Source organism: Bos javanicus, chromosome 7, assembly GCF_032452875.1.
Source record: "Bos javanicus breed banteng chromosome 7, ARS-OSU_banteng_1.0, whole genome shotgun sequence".
Lineage (NCBI taxonomy): Eukaryota > Metazoa > Chordata > Mammalia > Artiodactyla > Bovidae > Bos > Bos javanicus.
Genome location: NC_083874.1, coordinates 53,458,939 through 53,478,996, shown reverse-complemented (window position 1 = coordinate 53,478,996; position 20,058 = coordinate 53,458,939). Strand labels below are relative to the sequence as shown.

At 44.5% G+C, this 20,058-nt stretch overlaps 1 protein-coding gene across 6 annotated transcripts in view; it reads right to left on the bottom strand.

The window, feature by feature from the left end:
- ARHGAP26 (Rho GTPase activating protein 26) overlaps positions 1-20,058 on the bottom strand; it is a 474,596-nt gene that overhangs the window by 340,268 nt on the left and 114,270 nt on the right. For 4 of the 6 annotated variants that reach the window (XM_061423834.1, XM_061423837.1, XM_061423836.1 and 1 more), the window contains exons 2-4: positions 6,476-6,571; positions 4,797-4,858; positions 140-211 (exon numbers count right to left, since the gene is read on the bottom strand). In XM_061423834.1, coding sequence (XP_061279818.1) covers positions 140-211; positions 4,797-4,858; positions 6,476-6,571 — 230 coding nt within the window. Of the gene's footprint in view, positions 1-139; positions 212-3,731; positions 3,827-4,796; positions 4,859-6,475; positions 6,572-19,568; positions 19,747-20,058 lie in introns of those variants that run through there. The other 2 variants (XM_061423835.1, XM_061423840.1) reach the window with 2 other exon arrangements.

The following is a 20,058-nucleotide window of genomic DNA, read 5'->3' as shown; positions in this document are numbered from 1 at the left end:
AACTAGCACAACACAATTAGATACCAGAACACCGCAACGACTGATCTGGGGTTGACCTCTCAGTCTTATTTCAGACACTAGGTGTTGTATTTTCCAGCCCTCCTGTCCCGAAATCCAAGAAGGCCTGCAAAATTCTCACCTTGGCAGCCCCAATCTGCTCCTTTCGAAACTTCTCCAAGGGAGTGATGAGCACTTCACTGGCGTTCTCAATCTGGAGAGGAAAAGCAGAGGTGTGGGGGAGGGGGGACACAGAAGCAGGATCAGTAAAGAAGCAGGGCAGTTCCGGCACAAAAAACTCCCCCACACCTCGGTATAAAATCTGAGTTAGCACGGTGCCTGTGTCACCTCTTTATAACACTTGAACCAACAGCACGCCAAATCAAAATTTAGTCATCGGTTCAAAATACGGTATTCTTCCTATGCATGAGTAAGACAGATTCTTTAAAAATAAAAATGAGAACCTTTAAAAACGTAAGCAACCACACTGAAGGCAGAGCGGAACTGGTGACAGAGTAGGGTCTAAATTTCAAGCTTCAGCTGACATCTTCTTGCAAATGCTCATTCAGCCAAGTTATATTTAAGTAGATATATTCAACCCTAAATCTAAGTTAACCCTCCCTCCAAAAAAAAAAAAAAAACCCACCTTTGGTGACATAAAAACCATCCAAGACTGATTCTATGTAGCCCTCCCTACCAGTTCTGGACTGGGATCAAGACACTCGGGCCTCCTGGCTGCCTTTCAACTTAATCTCCCTGTGCTCACCCCCTCAGGTCCCGCCCTCCAACCACAGAGTCACCTGAAAGTGAAAGTCGCTCAGTCATATCTGACTCTTTGCGACTCTGTGGACTGTACAGTCCATGGAGTTCTCCAGGCCAGAATACTGGAGTGGGTAGCCTTTCCCTTCTCCAGGAGATCGTCCCAACCCAGGGACTGAAACCAGGTGTCTCACATTGCAGATTCTTTACCAGCTGAGCCACAAGGGAAGCCCAAGAATACTGGCGTGGGTAGACGATCCCTTCTCCAGTGGATCTTCCCAACCCAGGAACAGAACTGGGGTCTCCTGCATTACAGGCAGATTGTTTACCAACTGAGCTATCAGGGAAGCCTTGTCACCTGATTGCACCTCAAATGGACCAAACCTTCCCCACTTCCGAAACTCTGCATTTGGTTGTTCTTTTAGACGTTCTGTTTCCAAATTCTTGTGCGGACAACTCATTACTTCTTGCAATTCAGTTTTCAGCTTAAATATCACCTCTTTAGGGAGGCTTTCTCTACTGCCAAAGTAATCCAAAGAAACTTCCCACCACCTCCCCAAGCATTTTCTTCAGAAGATGTAGACTAGCTGAAGCTCTCTGTTTCACCATTACAATATACGCACATACACGCCACTGTCTTATAAATGCTCACTTGTCCACCATCATGCCACTCACAGAAGACTGCTGAAACAAAGGAACACTCAAACCTTTTCAACAATTAAATAAATGAATGAACTAGTTCTTGGTTGGCTGCCAACTGTGTGACCACGGGCAAAACATTTAACCTCTCTGGGCTCTAATTTCCTCATCTGCAAAATAAGTGGGGTGAATTGTTCCAGCTCTAAGATTCTATGGTCTTTTCTAAGGCAGCACGACATTTTACAATCTCTCCTTTTAAGTCATTCACTGCTCACTCGTCACTCAACTAATTATTTCAGGAATCTCATCACAACAAAGCATTATTTTTCTAAATCACATGCCTATCCATTGCAATGAAACTAACAGAGTAAATGCCAGAAGCCATAGATGGAGACAGCAAAGAACTAACCACACAATGTGAAGGGGAGAAGGTGGCAGGTCTCCAAATTCATTGTGCCGTTTGCCTTTTTCTCACTTTTGAGAGCATTTCTGCTATAATATTTTAACTCTAGAGTGTTTCAATACTGTTTAACTTGCTTGATTTATACTGTCATTTGGCTCACTTATTTCATCTTTTCCACAAATCAAGTATAAGTTTCAAACTCACAATCGTGCTCAGAGCCCCTAAGCCAGTGGTTCTCAATGTTAACTGAAAGCTAGGCTCACCTGAGGAATTTTTAAAATTCCCAGTCTCCAGGCCATGCTCCAGACCAATAAATCAGAAACTCTGTACCTCATTCCACGCATCAGTATCTTTTAAACTCCCCAAGTTGTTCCAATGGGCCTCCATGGGGGAGAATCCAGCCCTCACTAGATGCTAAATATACAAAAGCCCTAATTTCCCACCTGGGAATCAGGATACCCAAGTCCTTGTCCCAGTGCCTGCTACTGCATGCTACCAGTCTTCAGGACACCTCACTTTTTTATCTGTCAAATAAGGGGCTGTACCCAGTAAGGAATAAGGTCCATATGGATCTAAGATTCTATGACTATATAATTTCCACTCAGTTCTAAGCACTAAGCTAATATGGGAACACAGTAGCCCCTTCTTCACCCTTCAACAACTCATACTTCCAATGGGACTCAAATATATGCAGTGACTACCAAGACACTCCACATGCAAATCAGAGGCAGGAACTGGACATTCAGAAAATACAAAGGATGGCCAGGAAGGCTTCCCAAGGAAGGTACAGCTTTACCAGGCTAAGCTGAACTGAACACAAAGTTGTCACAAGGGGAGGAGGTTAAGGAAGGGGCTTGCGACGGCCAGATACTCGTATGCAGACAGCAGAAACTCGACTCACTGACATTAATAAGAAAATTGCAGAGGCAAGCTGAAAAGTATAATCCAGTCATTATTCCCTTAGCCCAGACCATAGCAATCTGCAGAGTATTCATCAGGATTTGCTTGCCACACCCCCCACCCCCAAATAACAACTCCGCCAAGAACCAGACTCAAAAGAATCATTTCCCTTTCTGAGGCACTAGCACGTGCACAAACACACAAGCTTTGCTGTGCTTCCACCCACCACCCTCCTGACTCTGGTTCAAGAACCCAGCAGAGAGCAATCAAGGCAAACAGTGTCTCTCTCCACAGAGCAGAAAGTGACAGACTTCTGCTCTGGTTGAAGTTTTAAAGAAACACCTGCTTCTTTGATATCACTCACACTTGGGTTTGAATCCAGACTGTGCCACTTATTAACTGGGTGATTTTGGTCATATTACTTTACAGATGTAAATCTCAGTATCTTCATCTGGACAATGGGGATGATAAAGGTTCCACTTCACAGAGTCATCATGAGAGTTAAAATAGAAAATGCATGCCTACATAATGTCTTTGTAGAGCCTGTGAACTGAATTGCATCCCCTCCAAAATTAACACACTGAAGCCCTAACCCCTATTAAATTAAACAAGGAGGCCATTAGACTGAGGTGGCTCTAATACCTTAGCAGCCTACATATGCAAACTAAAACCCAAGGCTTTAAGTCCCTCAAGGTTAAGAAACTGAAATCTAAGAAAATGAAACTAATCACAAACAACTAGACTTTTCCAAATAAGGAAACCACTTAAGCTATAGCCAATCAAATAATTTCCTTCCTTTGCTTCCACATCTGCTATATAAAAGTCTCTGCCCTGTGTCCTGTTGATGGGGTGCTCCTAACCATTTATGGGTTGGTTCTGCCCAATTTGAACCAATTTTTGTTCAAATAAACTTAAAAATTTAACAAGCCTCAGTTTATCAACACTCACAATGTGGTAGTACTGATTTTGAGAGATGGAGCCTTTGGAGATAATTAGGTCATGAGGATAGACTCCTCGTTATGGGATTAATGACCTTGTTAGAAGAGGCAGGAGAGCGGCTCCGACCTTTCTCTGCACTGTGAGGAAACAGCAAGGAGGCGGCGGTCTGCAAGCCAGGAAGAGGGCCCTCGCCAGGAACCAAATCAGCCAGCAACTTAATCTTGGACTACCAGTCTCCACAACTGTGAAAAATAAATGCTTGTTGTTTAAGCTACTCAGTCTATGGAAATTTGTTATGGCAACCTGAGCAGACTAAGACAGTACCTAGTCCTGAAACCACTGACTATTAGTATGGGAAGAGAAGCAAATGCTCATGGATGACTCTCCTCTGTGACACTGCGGCCTAGAGATAAGCCCACCTGGGGACGAATCCAGCATGCAGCTTCATTCCTAATATCTTAGGAATAAGAGGGAGGCCCAAAAGAGCTTCTTGTGAATGCAAAAATCCCTCATCTGTGAATGCTGAACGACATCAGAATAAATCCTCATACAAAAGATATCTCTTAGAAACCTGGAGATCAGGGTTTGATTCCTGAATTTGCATACTGCCTCTCTTTGAAAAGCTTCTTATAGTTCCTATCATTTACTAAGTACCCATTGACTGGGTGCCTACCAACATGACAGGCACTGTGTTAAGTGCCTTATAATTAACAAAAGAGAGCTCTTGGATGAATTTAGTAAGGTGAGAAGAAGGAGAGCAGGGCAGGGCACTTTCATTCTCATCCTGCCAATAAGGGATCTGAGTTAAATTCAAAAGATTTATTTCATCTAAAAGTTAAGTAATTCAAAAGATCCACCCTAAGTCATATACTTTATATACATATATGTGTGTGTGTGTGTGTACACACACATATACACACACACACCTTATAGTGAATCTTTAGGAGGGTAACTATGTGTTTCTATGTTACGCATGGTAAACCTTTAATATTTACAAAAGGCTTCAAAACCCAGCAAGGATGAGAAGATGAGGTTTGCTCATGAGCCTAGAGCACTCCAGTGGCAGAGCCTGGACTCAACCCCGTTCTTCTGGTAACAAACCCTGTGCTCCCTCAATGATCACACTGTCCGTGACCAAGGGCAACCCAGCCATACTCACCATTCGTATCCGTTCATCTTCAAGATTCCTGAGGACAGTGGCAAACTCCTGTAAAGACCTTGCTGGAAAAGAGAAAGGGGTTGTGAGGTGGAAGTAGAGTGAAAGGCTCTTGGAAACCCTTCCAGATACAGCTATTATGTTATGGACTAAAATCCCTTGGCATGTGTAGAGGCCTAAAGACAACTCTTCCCAAGGCTCCCCTTGTCTTTTCATCACTAACCATTAAGGATGACCCCAAAATGCAGGATAATCCACTGGGAACTCAAGCTGGGGAAGGGTTTCCTTCAAGGAAAAGGCCTGCCTGTTCCTGAGAGTACCCAGGACTGATGGGATGCTGGCCAGCTCCCAGGCTGATGGGGTAGAGTTCTTCTCAGGAGTTCAAGGATTTCCTGCCCAGGATTCAACCTCTGCAACCTTTGTTGTGGGGCTGCGTCAGAACCCAACCTTTTCTTTGCACCAGAGTTAAACAAACAACGCCGCTGGCATTGGAAGCCACCTCTCTGCCTTGGGTTCCTCCTCTCTGAATCCTCAAGCCCCTTATTATTGCAACACAGTTGGCAGCGTAGCAGTCAGACGTAGACAGTCTCTTTCACTGAAATTATTCCAAACGCAACAAGCATTGCACACAATAGCCCTAAGGATACTGGAGACATTCATGTATTGTTGGGAAAAGCATTCATATATTCAGGCATTACAACAATGATATGTTTTCACTGCTCGCAGCTATCTCCCAATTCCCTCTGCTCATCCCCAGATTCTGATGCTCTGTAAGCCAACAGGGACTCCATAAGCATTTGGTGACTTAATTCAATGTAACTCGCTCAACTCCTGCTCACTTAATGGATTCAACCAATACACCCAATGGAAGAATAAGGTGTAGAGACTAGGATCTGGCAAAGACAGGTGTCTTGACATTGCAAATCCCCTGTGCTCAGTGGTGCCCACAGAAGATGGACAGGAGATGGTGAAGAGAGGCACAGTGCAGTGAGGGAATAAATGGGAACCTCCGCTCTCAGTCTATTTGCTAAGGAAAATGCAAGGGGTAGGTGTTGAGGCGGGGGGGGCGGGGCGGGGGGGCAGTGAATGATGCAGACACCCAGCTTCTCTCCACATCCAAAGGCAAGGACAGCTACACAGCCCCAGCCAACTGCTGCCAGGGCAGAATGAAAGGTCGGCTTCACAGGCTCCCCAATTTTTAAAGAAGCTGAAAAACTGGAACTTGACACGAATTCAATTTATACGGTACTTCGGTTTTTAAAAATGAGTGTCCAAGAAAACATGTCTGCATTAGGACCTCTGACCTAGCTCTTCTCCCATCTCCCCATGTTCTGCTTTTGCTCTAATCCTAAGGTACCACATTTGGAATTAGGGGAAGAATGTCATGAAGCCAGCCAGAAGCAGCATGCTAGTGAAGGGTGGAGACAGGAGCCCCACCACAAACCTTCCCATGCCCTCCTACAGGCCAGAGGCAGAGAGGCAATCCCAGGACTCCGAGGAAAAGCCCAGGAGAGCCCGAGGGCCCCTGATACTCACTTCACTCTGCTGGCTCTACTCTTAATATTGACTTCTTAATTTATAACACTTACATACTCTCTGTTCCAGGGGAAAGACCCAGTGAGGACGATGAAAGTGTCGTGAACAGTGCACTTTTTACATTCTTACATGTGGTTGTGACTTACCTATACACATTTCATCATCTGTTTCTGCGTCTCCTATGCACTGAAATTTAAATTCATTTAAGGAATCTGCAAACTTCCGCTTCGCTGAAGACAAATCTAGCAACAACAACAAAAAAAAGAAAGTAAAAAATGTGAATTACTGAGATAAATCTGCTTTCATATTTACTGCACTTTTCAGTCCTTGTAGTACAAAAAGCAGCTAAATCTGTTCCTGAGTCCATCTCAGAGCACAAAATAACGTCAATTCAAAACAGTAAATAACTGTTTATAACATGAAATAGCTGATTTGCTTCACAAGTCAGTACTTCTGCTACATTTGCTTTAACAAGTCTGGCCCTCTCTCTCTTAATTCCTCAAGCTACACAGCAAGTCCTGTCATCTCCACTTGATACAGGTGGGAATCCACTTGCCTAAAAATGTCAGGGTCAGAGCCCACATTAGGATCTGTTCAGCCCTGCTCTATCACTGACCCTCCACATGGTCAGTGAAGCTGCCCTCATGTCAGACTCAACAATACGCACCCTAGTCTAACACACACGACAAATAGGCATTAGGTGGGAGCTGGCAGAAAGGGCTTGGAACTGCACAGGAGCACCCGAACCTCCTCTTCTGACTCAAGGACACACAAGGCCTGAGTTCTCAGAACCCTCTGGGCTCCCCTCAGAGGAGAGCAGCCGCCAGCCTGTCAAAGCTCTGCCTGAACCAGATAGTTCCCTGGGTGACCTCGTTCCACCACTGCCAGGAGAACAAAGCCCTGGCAATGTTCTGAGCTGGGGTAAAAAACGCACCCCACACATGGTATCAATAAAGAAAGCTCTCAGAGGCCCTTGTCAAATTTTAAAAACAAGCTTTCATTTAAGACAGTAATAAAAACCAATGACCCTTCCGGAACCCTCAGCTTCTGTTAAGGGTATAAACCACCGAGGTACCTTTAAGTGGCCTGACGGACAAGGCTGCTCGGCACAAATGTGCTTAACTTAATTCCATGTGCAGCCTTCCTGCAGATTAGGCTAATCATTCAAATTACCCTCGGACATGTTTCCCTCATTGAAGGGGAAATGGCATTATGTTCAAATTCCCAGAGGAGGGAAATATGAGGCATAACTGGCAGTGAGGTCTGGCTTTCATAAGGTACTAGGGGGAGTTAGGGGCGAGGGAGGGTTCTAGCTTCACAGATCAACAGAGCCTTCTGGAATAAAAGCATCCATGATACTCAGCACTTCTTTTTTAGTTCCTAAATTTGTCCCTTGAGGTTAGGGGTCATGCTTTTTTCCATCTACTGGCTTGGTTTGTTTCCTCTCCATGTACTTGCCACTGTACCCTGCTCAGTACGTGCTAAATAATATGTGTGTGGCAGGGGTGGGGAGAGCTATATACAAATTCAACCCCCAGTAGTGAGCTCGCCAAATCCAGTGTTCACCCCAAGCAATGGAGCCAGGTGGGCTGTCCTGCTATTCTTGGGTCTGAGGCTCAGACCACTGCATGGTTTCCAGGGGCTCCTGCTCAGGGCTGCCCTCCCAACCTCAGCTCATATGACGCGGGTCCCAAGCTACCTATGCCTTGTGCAAGGCCCACTACTCATCACCAGAAGAAGAAGGCACGGAGCAGAGGAGAACACAGGAGCCAACGGCCAGCAGTCTCTGATTCAGTCACTTTAATGGAATGGTTCTTGGCCAAAAGTATAAAGATTCTGGCAGAGAAATCTCTCAGGGCATCTCTTAAGATTGGCCAACCCAGGCTGAGAATATCCCCAAGAACACACATCACTCCCTGGCAAGTCAAGAAAGAAACAGATGCATCTGAAAGAACACTGTGGGGAGGACAGGGGTGCCAACAGTCAGGCAGGAAGAAAATGAGGAAGAATAATGTTTCTGAGTAGAAGACAAAGCTCTTCATGCAGTGCACGGAATGTGGGCAGGTGGTACTCAGTCTAGGCTTTGCCAGAATGTTTCTCTGATCAGGATTCACAGATAAAGGCCTGAGCAAAGAATAAGAACAGGACTGCTTCTCTATCCACTCAGCAACCCTCCTGTGCCTCTCCAACAGGGCAAGTGAGACTCAAGCTGGACCCTCTTCTCAACAAGGTAGAAGAAAGGCGAAAAGTCAGCCAGGCTTGGGAAAGCTCCCAAACAGGCACCCGAAAAGCCGTGCTGCCAATGAAGATTGAGCAGTGGCTAATGATGCACAACGGGGCCTTCGTGGGGCCTTCCTCGGGAGGCCCATGGAACCAGAAATAAGCCTGTAAGCTTATAATCAGAGTGTGACCCGACTTCTCTGTGTGGTGACACACAGCACACCCCACCACAGCACACCCCACGAAGTGCTGTAGGCCCCACGAAGCTGATAAAGAGGCTGGTGCCCTGGATGGGAGATTAGGTAATGAGTCCTGGTATGGAGTCAGTACTGGGCTGTGGGCCAGGAAGGACAGCTGAGTAGAGTGAGAAGCCCAGTCATCGGAATCTGAAAAGAAACTCACCATGGGCTTGAATGACACGTGCCTGAGAGAGAACTCTCCATGTAAAGGTACAGTGAACACTGCTGTTTCCCAGTTCAGCATCTACTCCCAGCCTTTGGAACAGCATTTCCAGCTCAACTACGAGAACCTCTCTTCTCCACTGGCATTACATGGGGTCCTGGTTCTACACACTGGTCAACCCCTTCCCCAGCCCCTGGCCCTCACCTCAACCTCTGCCGCTCCTGGATTCACGTTTTAGCTCCATCACTGACCGGCTATGTAACTAACCCTGGGTTAGTCATAACATCTCTAACATCTCACCTAATGTAAGTCATCATCCTCTGGGTGAGGAGACCCACCTAAGCTGTAGGGCTGCCAGGAGACCCACTGAGACACACAGGGTAAGCGCTCTGTAGGCTGTCAGCTTCTGTTCTAGGCAGGGCTGGGCTAGCCTTCCTTAATACATTAGTCCTCCCATAACAGGACCCAGGAAGGGAAGCACAATTACCTGTACTGAGAGAGGTAGATGTGAAGGGACTGACCAAAGCGCACACGACCTCTAAGATGCAGATCTGCAACTCTACCAAGCCCTCTGAACTGAGGCCCCTGGGGCACAGTGCACTGGTCCACCCCATTAAGATCAACTCCTCTCTGTTACTTGGGACAATGCAGAGAACATCAAAAAGAGAGCACCCGAAAGCCACTGCTTCTTGGCTACTGCCACCCAGACAGGGTGCTGGCCTCTTGTATAGGCGATCACGCTGGACATGCAGCTGCACAGACACTTCTTTCTGCTGCCTTCGTTCTGATGCGTGCAGGAATCTCACACACGCATTTCAGTACAAGGAGAGAAGGCAGGGAGGCTGGTGTTGGCGCTGGGTGCATGCCAAGCTTCGTGGCACCCTGCTCATATAACCCCACTGTTTCATGTTCAGGCAGCGCGAGACACAGCAAGGAGCCAAGCAGAGGCAATAATATTTACTTTTCAGAAACATCTGTTGCTAGAAAGGCAGAACGCTGGCCAGAGCAGAGGGAAGGCGTGACTGGCAGCCTCTGGGGAGGACAAGGATCTGCTTTACAGAGTAAGTAGGCTCTGCCGCTGAGTGAGGAGACCAGGCAGCGAAGGGACGAGGAAGCAGCTGGAAGTCGGGGCCCTGACAGGCTGCTCCGAAAGCTGCTGCTCACTAGCGAACCAAAGGAAACTGCCCTTCTCTTCCTGGAGATGCCACAGCAGATACTAACTCCCCAGAGATTAAGAGAGCAAGCCAAGTATAATCCTTTCTTTCACTGAAACAGGTAGGTATATCCTAACTTCTTAAGTTAGTTTATATAAGTTTTACCAGTAATAGCACAAGACAAGCCATTTCCTTTTGCTCCTGGGGTAAAACAACACATATGAGCACATGAACACACGGGCTTACACACGTGTACATAATGAAGAACTCAAGTAACCTCACAGTATGTTTATTATCGGTGCATCTGATCTCCAAAGTTAGCAAGACTGGATATAACTATGCTTAAAATGCTCTGCTACTCTGTCACTGTCCCTGGACCTAGGAACTGGTCCCAACGGCCGAGGGAAGCACTTGCCACAGGATTAACCTCTCGGCTGCTTACAAGTGCTGTTCTCGTGTGTACAACACCACCAAAGTCCCCAGGCCTGGTTAATCTCTCCCTTCTCTGAAAGCCAATTATACTTACTCTCTGCACCCCATCATACTGCATTTAAAATGATTCATGAGTGATTCTGAATTACAATGCACAATGAGTGTGTAGGACAGGGCTGGACAAGGTGGCCCTCAAAACCTGTTGCATCGATCTGCTTGGCCAAAGAAACACAAGTTAGTTTGTGTAGAATGTCAGATTCTTTAGATAAGAGGACCGACATTGAGAGCCGAGAGGAGGACATGAGCCCCAGAGAGGTTGCAGCTTTCCCTCAGAAGCATCACTCTCAGGTAAAGCTCAACACTTTCAAAACGAAATCCTCTCTTCTCTCCTACCGGCTCCCCAAAGAGCCAACCACAGGCCCCTTCCTGTGTCCCTACTTAGACAAAGGGCGCCACCATTCAGCATGCCACACAGGTCAGAGACAGACACCCGCGTGGTATCTTTGGCAGCAATCGCTCTCCTCAAGTCTGTCCATTTGGCTTCCTGCGCATTTGAGTTCTGCACACTCCTGCATCAACACCAGCAACCTGTAAACCAAAACCCCCATTGCCTGGATAACTGAAACTGCCCCTTCCTCGTCTCCCAACTTTGTCCCTCCAATGGCTCTCCACCCAACCATGCCAGCTCCAGCAGTGAACCCTGCAATGGCTTCCCAGAGCTCTAAGGACACAGACCAAAGCCCCCCCCCCCCCCCGCCCCCGACCCCCACACACCAAGGCCTAAAAGGTTCTGCAGGATCTGGGCTGCCACCTTATCTGCTTAGGGTCTCCCAGAATGTTAAGTTTCGTAAGATTGATGACTGTGTTCCTTCATGTTCACCACTGCATCCTGAGAACCTAGCACAGTGACTGGTTGAGAGAGGGTGTCACTGAAAGAACAAAGGGAGAGAAGAAACTGGCCACTCCATAGATCATCACACTCATCAAAGGTGATATTCCCAATTTTATGCTTGATGAGTGAAGGGAAAAAAAAAAGATTAGGTACATTAGGTGAAACTTTCCAACTATGCAAGTCTGGTCAGAGCTTACCACGTAAGAATGTGGTTACTATTAACATATAGCCACTTGCCCTGACACTGTCCATTAAAGAAGATTCCCACAGAACTGAAGAAAGAGATGCCAGCAAGCACATAAAACAAAACCTTCTCTATACCAAGTGACCAGGAAAATGAGCTACAAACATGGTCACTGTTGGTCACAGCCAGGTGTCCCTTTTCAGCCCCAGCACATCCCCACGCCTGGAGCTAACACAGGTGAAAGCAGAATTCCCAGTGACTCTTCTCTTTTCCCATATGTGGACAAGCTGAGAACACATTCTACCAAAAACTGTGCTTGGAGAGAGGCATTTCCCCAAGTCACACGTGGCATTTTAAACTGAGTTCTATTGCTTAATTTGTAAGAAAAGCAAGTGACGTCTCCTTGTTCAAGGCCATTCTACAGCCTGAACTCTATATTATGACATAGGCAAAAGGAAACAGACCATGTTCAAATACATTTGACTAATTTCTGTGATGTGCAGTCTTGCCTATAGCTTCTGGGTGGCAAGTGACTATGTCAGGGGAGGTGTGCCAAGACTCACAGAGAAACAACAGGGCCAATCTTCATCCTGTCCCACTGATGAAGACACCCGCGAGAGGAGGGAAGTGTCCAGTGGATGCTCAGTCAGCAAATGGAGAGAGGGGCCCTATCCTCCGTGGGGGAGGAACTGTCCTAATACATTCCAAGAACCTCTCTTGGTCTCATCCATTCAAGCCTAAGACATGGAGGGGAAGGGTTGGAGGGCTGAAGTCACCACCAGTGTCCTGCATTCTCTCAAACATGGCTGAGAAGACTCGGAAAACCTCTCACCTCTCCAGATGATGATATGCCCACCACCCACATCAGTCACAACACAGCTCACAATCTGCATTCTGAGTACACATCTGCATGTTTTCCTAAGGCCATTGTCCCTAAAACTGTATATCTTAAATGAGGCCATAGCCAGCACTGACTCTGGAGAATTTATTTTTCCAACCAGAGCACTAAAGCTAATGAAATTTTCAGGGTTGATTTTTAAAATGAAATCAAAAAGAACAAAGAAAGGTGTGTCAACCTTTACCAGATGAGGTTTCTAATTCCATCTACATGAAAAGATCATTCAAGGAAAATGCGGAAGATCCAAATTCACCTTTATGTAAATCAAAACAACTTTAAATATATTATTTATTGGATACTTTACTATGTAACATGTACCTACTAAGCAATTTAAATCATTTCATCCCTACAACCATTGTACTGAACATGTGTTATTACTCCCATTTTCAAATGGGTAAACAGATTCAGAGGGGTTAAATAACCTGTCACAACCACATAGTTAATAACTGGTAGTCTAAGAACCTGGTTCCTCTGATGCCCAAATTCTTAACTATTATACCATAATGCCTAATTTACTCAAATATTTGAGAATCCAATAGCAATGTACTCAAAGAAATAAAAAGATGGCACGTATCTATTCCATATCCTTGAGGAGAATACAATTTAGAAGGGTCTACTCAGTGCTATGGTACAGAATCCACCTGCCACCACAGGAGGCACAAGAGACATGGGTTTGATTTCTGTGTCAGGAAGATCCCATGGAGAAGGAAATGGCAACGAGCTCCAGTATTCTTGCCTGGAAAATTCCATGGACACAGGAGCCTGACAGGCTATAGTCCATGGGGTCACAAAGAGTCAGACACAACTGAGAGACTGAGCATGCATACATGCACTTAATGTATACAAATTTATACATTAAAGCAGTGCATGCTAAGGCAAAAAAATAGCCACAGAAGTGTAAAAGGGATATTATTTAAGCTGGGGCCATGGGAGGAGGCTCCCCAGGGGGGAAAAAAAAGAAGTGGCATTTGAAGTGTACTTTAAAAGTTTAGTACTATCTGAATATCTAGAGATGGGAAGAGGTGCACGGCAGGGGAGAGAGACATACAAAGGTATTCTAGAAGTAGGAAGGGTAAGCAAAGAGAGGCAAAAGCAGAGGACCTACCCAGAAATAGCAGGGAGCTCAGCTTGAAAGATATAAGACTAGGAAGAGAGCTTTGAATCAAACTCTGCAAGAAACGAATGCCAAGCTAAGGAATTTGAACTTCATCCCCAAGAAAATGGAAACCAGATTTTTATACAGAAGAGAGACTAGATCAACTTAAACACTGTTTAAGCCTTTCACTGAGAGGCTAGCCCAGAACTTAGTTTGGGAACTTCTACTCTGACGTTCCATCCCATTTCACTCAAGAACAAGCAACCACAGTCAAGAGGCTTTCTCCCTGTGGTATAACACCTCTCAAACTGGACACTGGTGCACAGGCCACCCAGTCTGGAGACAACGAGACCGTGAGGAATTCAAAGAAACTCTGCTCCTTACTAAAACCTCCAAGTTCAGGTCCAAATATGAGGGGTCAGTAGCATCATTATTCCATATACATAATAACAGCTGACTCTTGAACAAGATGGGGCTTCTTTGATAACTCAGTTGGTAAAGAATCCACCTGCAATGCAGGAGACCCGGGTTCGATCCCTGGGCCAGGAAGATCTGCTAGAGAAGGGACAGGCTATCCACACCAGTATTCTTGGGCTTCCCTTGTGGCTCAGCTGGTAAAGAATCTGCCTGTAATGTGGGAGACCTGGGTTCAATCCCTGGGTTGGGAAGATCCCCTGGAGAAGGGAAAGGGTACCCACTCTAGTATTCTGGCCTGGAGAATTCCATGGACTGTATAGTCCATGGCGTCGCAAAGAGTCCGACACGACTGAGCGACTTTTGCTTTCGCTCGAACAAGGTGGGGGTTAAAAACATACAACTTACAGTTGTCCCTTCATTTTCACAGTCCTCCCTTCATATTCACATTTCTTCCACATCTGCAGATTTCAAGCAACCACAGATCATGTAGTAGTAGTATTTGCAATTGAAAAATATCCACATACAAGTGGATCCACATGGTCTAAGGGCCAACTGTATATACAAATGATTCATACAAAGACATCTGTATTTCCCAAGTGCTAATTAGCTTTACCTCATAAAAATATTGAGAGTTTAAGTGATGGGAAATTAAGGACTAACTGAATGACAGTGCATATCACATAGCAGGTGCTCAATGAACATTTGCTAATCAATTATCATTATGTTAAGTGATTCAGCATCAGATCTACAATGTGCAAAAATTAATAAAAATAAGTGAACTCTAATTAAAATAAAGTCGGAAGGCCAGAAGGGCAAGCTCTCATGCCCTACAAAGTTAGCAAAGCTCAAGAAGAAAAAGACTTCCCCTTCTTGCCTGGCGAAAGCTTAGCCAACGAGAGACTGTCACAACTCAGCCAATGAAAACCCACTATACTTTAAACTCTCAATTCCTCCATAGGATTGTTTACTACAGCCCTCCCAGCTTTCTTTTCCCCTCTTTGAAAAAGTTCTCTTCTCCTTGCTGTATTGGGACTCGTGTGTAGCTCACCATGGTTGTAAACTCCAAAATGCAAATCTTTGTTGATTCTGAATCAACCCACTTTTGCTGGAGAAGTAATTGTCAGCCTATCTGTGTTAAGATTTTGGTGGCTTGTATGGGGATCCAGAGAAGACCCCAATGACTCCAAGGCTGGTGAGCAAACAGATGTGGTACCCACTTGATGTCCATTGTTGCTCACTGCTTTTCTCACCAACCCTGGGGTTTAAGACTAAGTTTTTCCTCCTCTCTCCATCCAAATCCAAGCGTCTGCTCTCTTTGTGTTTTGAAGTTCTCCAGGTTTTACTTGAAATCTATTTTAAGGCCTCATCCTTTCTTATTAGGTCTTGTTTCTGATAGGCCTTATTCTATCAATATATTCAAGTACTAGCCTGACATTTCAGCCTGATTTCTAGGCTGTTACAATTCAAACTGTGCTGGTCTTCCATTCATTTCTTTTGGAACAGGGCTGCTTCACTGGACCTGTGCCACTTGAGCCATTGGCCTGATTCCTTTTGAAGCAGGAGCTATTCTACTAGAACTGTGCCGTTAAGCCTTTGATGTAACTCCTTGGGGACTAAACTGCTCTAGTGGAACTATGTGTTACATCTTTGGCTTGACTCCTTCAGAATTAGGCTGTGTCATTAGAGCTGTGCTGTGCAGGCTTCAGCCTGGCTCTTCCAGGACCAGACTGTTCCCTTAGGATTGGCTGGTATTAGGCCTGCATGCTATTTGAGCTGTTTAGGAAAGATCTGGGGCAAGAGGAGAAGGTGGTGACAGAGGAAGAGATGGTTGGATGACATCACTGACTGAATGGACACGAGTTGGAGCAAACTCATGGAGATGATGAATGACAGGGAAGCCTGACGTGCTACAGTTCATGATGGCACAAAGAGTCAGACATGACTTAGTGACTGAACAACAGGCTATCTGAAAATTACTCATTGCTCAAGAGAAAAACTTTTGAGCCATGGGAACCCAGTTATGTGCCTATTTTGAGGGCATTCCCCACACCAGGATTCCAGCCAGTTTTGTTTACATACACAATCCTTCCTCACACGTTTATAACTAAATGGACACACCTAACAAAAGGCAATTTAAAACATCAAAGCCATTATGAGGAACTTTTAAAATCCCAAACTTTTCTTAAAACCAAACTAAAAACCATAGCTCAAAACTTTGAAAAACTGAATGAAATGCCTATTGTGACTGGTATTTTGAGGCTTCCAAACATTATTAGGAGCCCAAATTGCCTTTCTGCAAAATAAGATTTAAAAATAACTAAGACAAACAAATGATTAAAGAAATATAAAGTGGCTTCTGACGCTTCCAGCTCCTCTTCCTGAGCTGTCTCAGGCTCTGTCTCCAGGGTCACCTTCTTCCTTTCCCTCTATGCTGCCTACACCTCTATTCCCTCAATTCTCCCATACTAATTCTCTGGCCCAACTTCTCCTAAAACTCTTCACTCCCTTTTCCTCTAAACCTATCAGAACTTGAGCCTATAAAATCAACCTTTCTGAGGATCCTGAGGCCAAACTCTTAATTTCTTATGTTCCCAGGACTAAAGCTGAATTGAAAACCACAAAGATTATTTTCCCAAAGTAACCAAAAATCCTCATATATTTGCTGAGAAATTTAATAAAGCATTCAAATTTATCAACCTTACTGCTCTGACTTGTATCAGCTAGTTCATATGCTTGTGAATGAAGGCCAGAACCAGCACTGAATAAAAATTGCTAATGGGAAAAATCCTGAAGGTCTCTAGGATTACAACTGGGAGAGCAGCCCACTGATTTCTGTTATTAACAGGCTCAGGCAATCACTAGGCAACTTCATCAGGCAATCCCTAGGGCTTTTCCAAAGTCTGTTGACAGAAACAAAATTCAGGCATTCAAACAAAAATCTGATGAGCCTGTTCATAAGTATTACAATTGACAATGTTATTTTTTAAAGAAATTCTGGTCTTTCTTCAGATATTGATTCCATTTGCATAGCTTTTAGCTCTGTGTTTACTAATGGGCTAAACCGAGACCTTTCCCTTCTAGTAAAAAGGACCAGGATAGAATGGGGAACTATGTCCACTCCAGATTTAGTTAATCTGGCAAACTAGCTCTCTCACACTGTGGGTGAGTCACCTAAAAGACTGCTATAATTCTTAATCTTCAACTATAGAAAATTAAGGTCTCAAAATGAAGCCCAAACCCTCCTAGTTTCTATCATCACAAAAAGCCAGGACATTGGAAAAGAGATTATAAACTTTAATGTTTCAGGTACCTTCTGCTGTCTAACCAGCCTTTCCAATGTCCTTCCAATTCTCAATCACGGAACTCCAAGGAATTATAGAGGCTCTTTCCAATCCTCCCTCTTAATCGGCTTGGAGAAACATTTCTCCAGATTATGGATGAATCTCTTCCAGTCCTGACACTGGGGCTATACTCTCGGTACTCAACCCCACTGTAACAAAGCAACCCCTGCCTCAGGACACTAAATCAATTTAGATAGTGGGGATTTCCGATGAACCTCAGAGATTCCAGTTTTGAGTCTATCCTCTTTTGTGTAGACTCTTTGAGAGATAGATACCTTTTTCTCTGCAGTTCCTCTGTCCCATCCATTTAATAGGCTTAAACTTCTTAGAAAAGTATCATGGCAAAATTTCTTTCTTTCTGGCTTACTTCACTCTGTATAATAGGCTCCAGTTTCATCCACCTCATTAGAACTGATTCAAATGTATTCTTTTTAATGGCTGAGTAACACTCCATTGTGTATATGTACCACAGCTTTCTTATCCATTCATCTGCTGATGGACATCTAGGTTGCTTCCACGTCCTGGCTATTATAAACAATGCTGCAATGAACATTGGGGTACACGTATCTCTTTCCCTTCTGGTTTCCTCAGTGTGTATGCCCAGTAGTGGGATTGCTGGATCATAAGGTAGTTTTATTTCCAGTTTTTTAAGGAATCTCCACACTGTTCTCCATAGTGGCTGTACTAGTTGCATTCCCACCAGCAGTGTAAGAGGGTTCCCTTTTCTCCACACCCTCTCCAGCATTTATTGCTTGTAGATCTGTGGGAGAGGGAGAGGGTGGGAAGATTTGGGAGAATGGCACTGAAACATGTATAATATCATGTATGAAACGAGTCACCAGTCCAGGTTCGATGCATGATACTGGATGCTTGGGGCTGGTGCACTGGGATGACCCAGAGGGATGGTATGGGGAGGGAGGAGGGAGGAGGGTTCAGGATGGGGAACACATGTATACCTGTGACAGATTCATTTCAATATTTGGCAAAACTAACACAATATTATAAAGTTTAAAAATAAAATAAAATTTAAAAAAATAAATAAAATGTAAAAAAAAAAAATAAAAAAATTTCTTTCTCCTAAAAGGTGAAAATAACTCTAGAACTTAACAGCAGTCATCAAAGCAACCAACCAGGTGAATTAAATGACCCATTGAGGTCTTCTATTTGCTTCATTTCTGACAACACTAGAGTAGGGTCTGGAAACACGGATCATCTGTTCCTATTGAAGCAGCTACCAACCTTATGTGCAAAATCTCCAAGATGATATTGGAAAAATTCATAATGCATCTCCTATCAAGATTCAAACAGATCCCTCAAATCTCTCCCCAGAATTAATCAATACTGTATAAGAAGCCCTTCAAGGTACAAAGCCCATAATAGAAGATTGAAAGTCCTTGCCCTCGACACTACTGCTTATAATACTCTTATTTTGCTAGTAAGAAAATCTAAGGGCCGCATATGGAGGTTTGTCTAGGATCTCTGAGTAAGAAACATTACCTCTTGACACCTTGTTGTTCTTAACCCTCATACATTACTAACATTCATTTCCATGCAAGCAAATTCTGTGTTGTAACCGATCAACGTAGAGCATTCTTTGGTATTCCAGTTGAAGTTAGCCAACACCACTTTGCCTTCACTTGAAAACAAAAAAGAATTCACCTTAAGAGTATTGCCTCAGAAATTCATTTCTCACAAACGATGGAGGCTGACTTGGATGATAAAAAGTTCTTGGGAGGTTCTACTTTGCTGCTATATGTTGATGATTTACTTCTTTATTCTTCTCAAGCCTCTTCACAGGAAGGTGACATCCACTTGCTAAAGCATTTAGCTTTAAAGGGACATAAGGTCAACAAGGAAAAACTGTAGTTTATCAAAACCCAGGTTCAATATTTAAGGTAACTGATATCAGAACAAAGGTTCCACCTAGATCCCAATACCCAAAACTAAGCACCAACTGCAAGGGTTTCTCAGGCTAGTTAGCTACTGCTGATTCCAAATTTCTCTCTTATGGCCAAACTTCTATGTAATTTGCTAAAGAACTACCACCTTGGCTTAATTTTATAAGAACTCATCCACACAGACTTTAAAACACTGAAGGAGAATTTGGTTAACCCATTTGCCCTTGGGCAGTCCAATTATCAGATTGCCTTTTTCCTTTTTATATAGATAAATGAATGGAAGGGAATGTCCTTGGAGTACTCACCCAAAAACATGGGGACCACCACGAACCATACGGCATTAGAGCCAGCAACTGGGCACCATCCATGACACAGGGACAAATCTTGACTTAGAGCCAAAACTGCCATTGCCCTTTAGGTTAAGACCAACAAGAGTATCACTGTGAGATCTCCTTTAACAATTTCTCTACTTCATGTACTAAAAGCCCTGATGAATTTGCATCACACTCAACTTTTCTCCGGAGAAGGCAATGGCACCCCACTCCAGTATTCTTGCCTGGAAAATCCCATGGATGGAGGAGCCTGGTAGGCTGCAGTCCATGGGGTCGCTAAGAGTCGGACACGACTGAGCGACTTCCCTTTCACTTTTCACTTTCATGCACTGGAGAAGGAAATGGCAACCCACTCCAGTGTTCTTGCCTGGAGAATCCCAGGGATGGGGGAGCCCTGGTGGTCTATGGGGTCGCACAGAGTCGGACACGACTGAAGCCACTTAGCAGCAGTAGCAGCAACTTT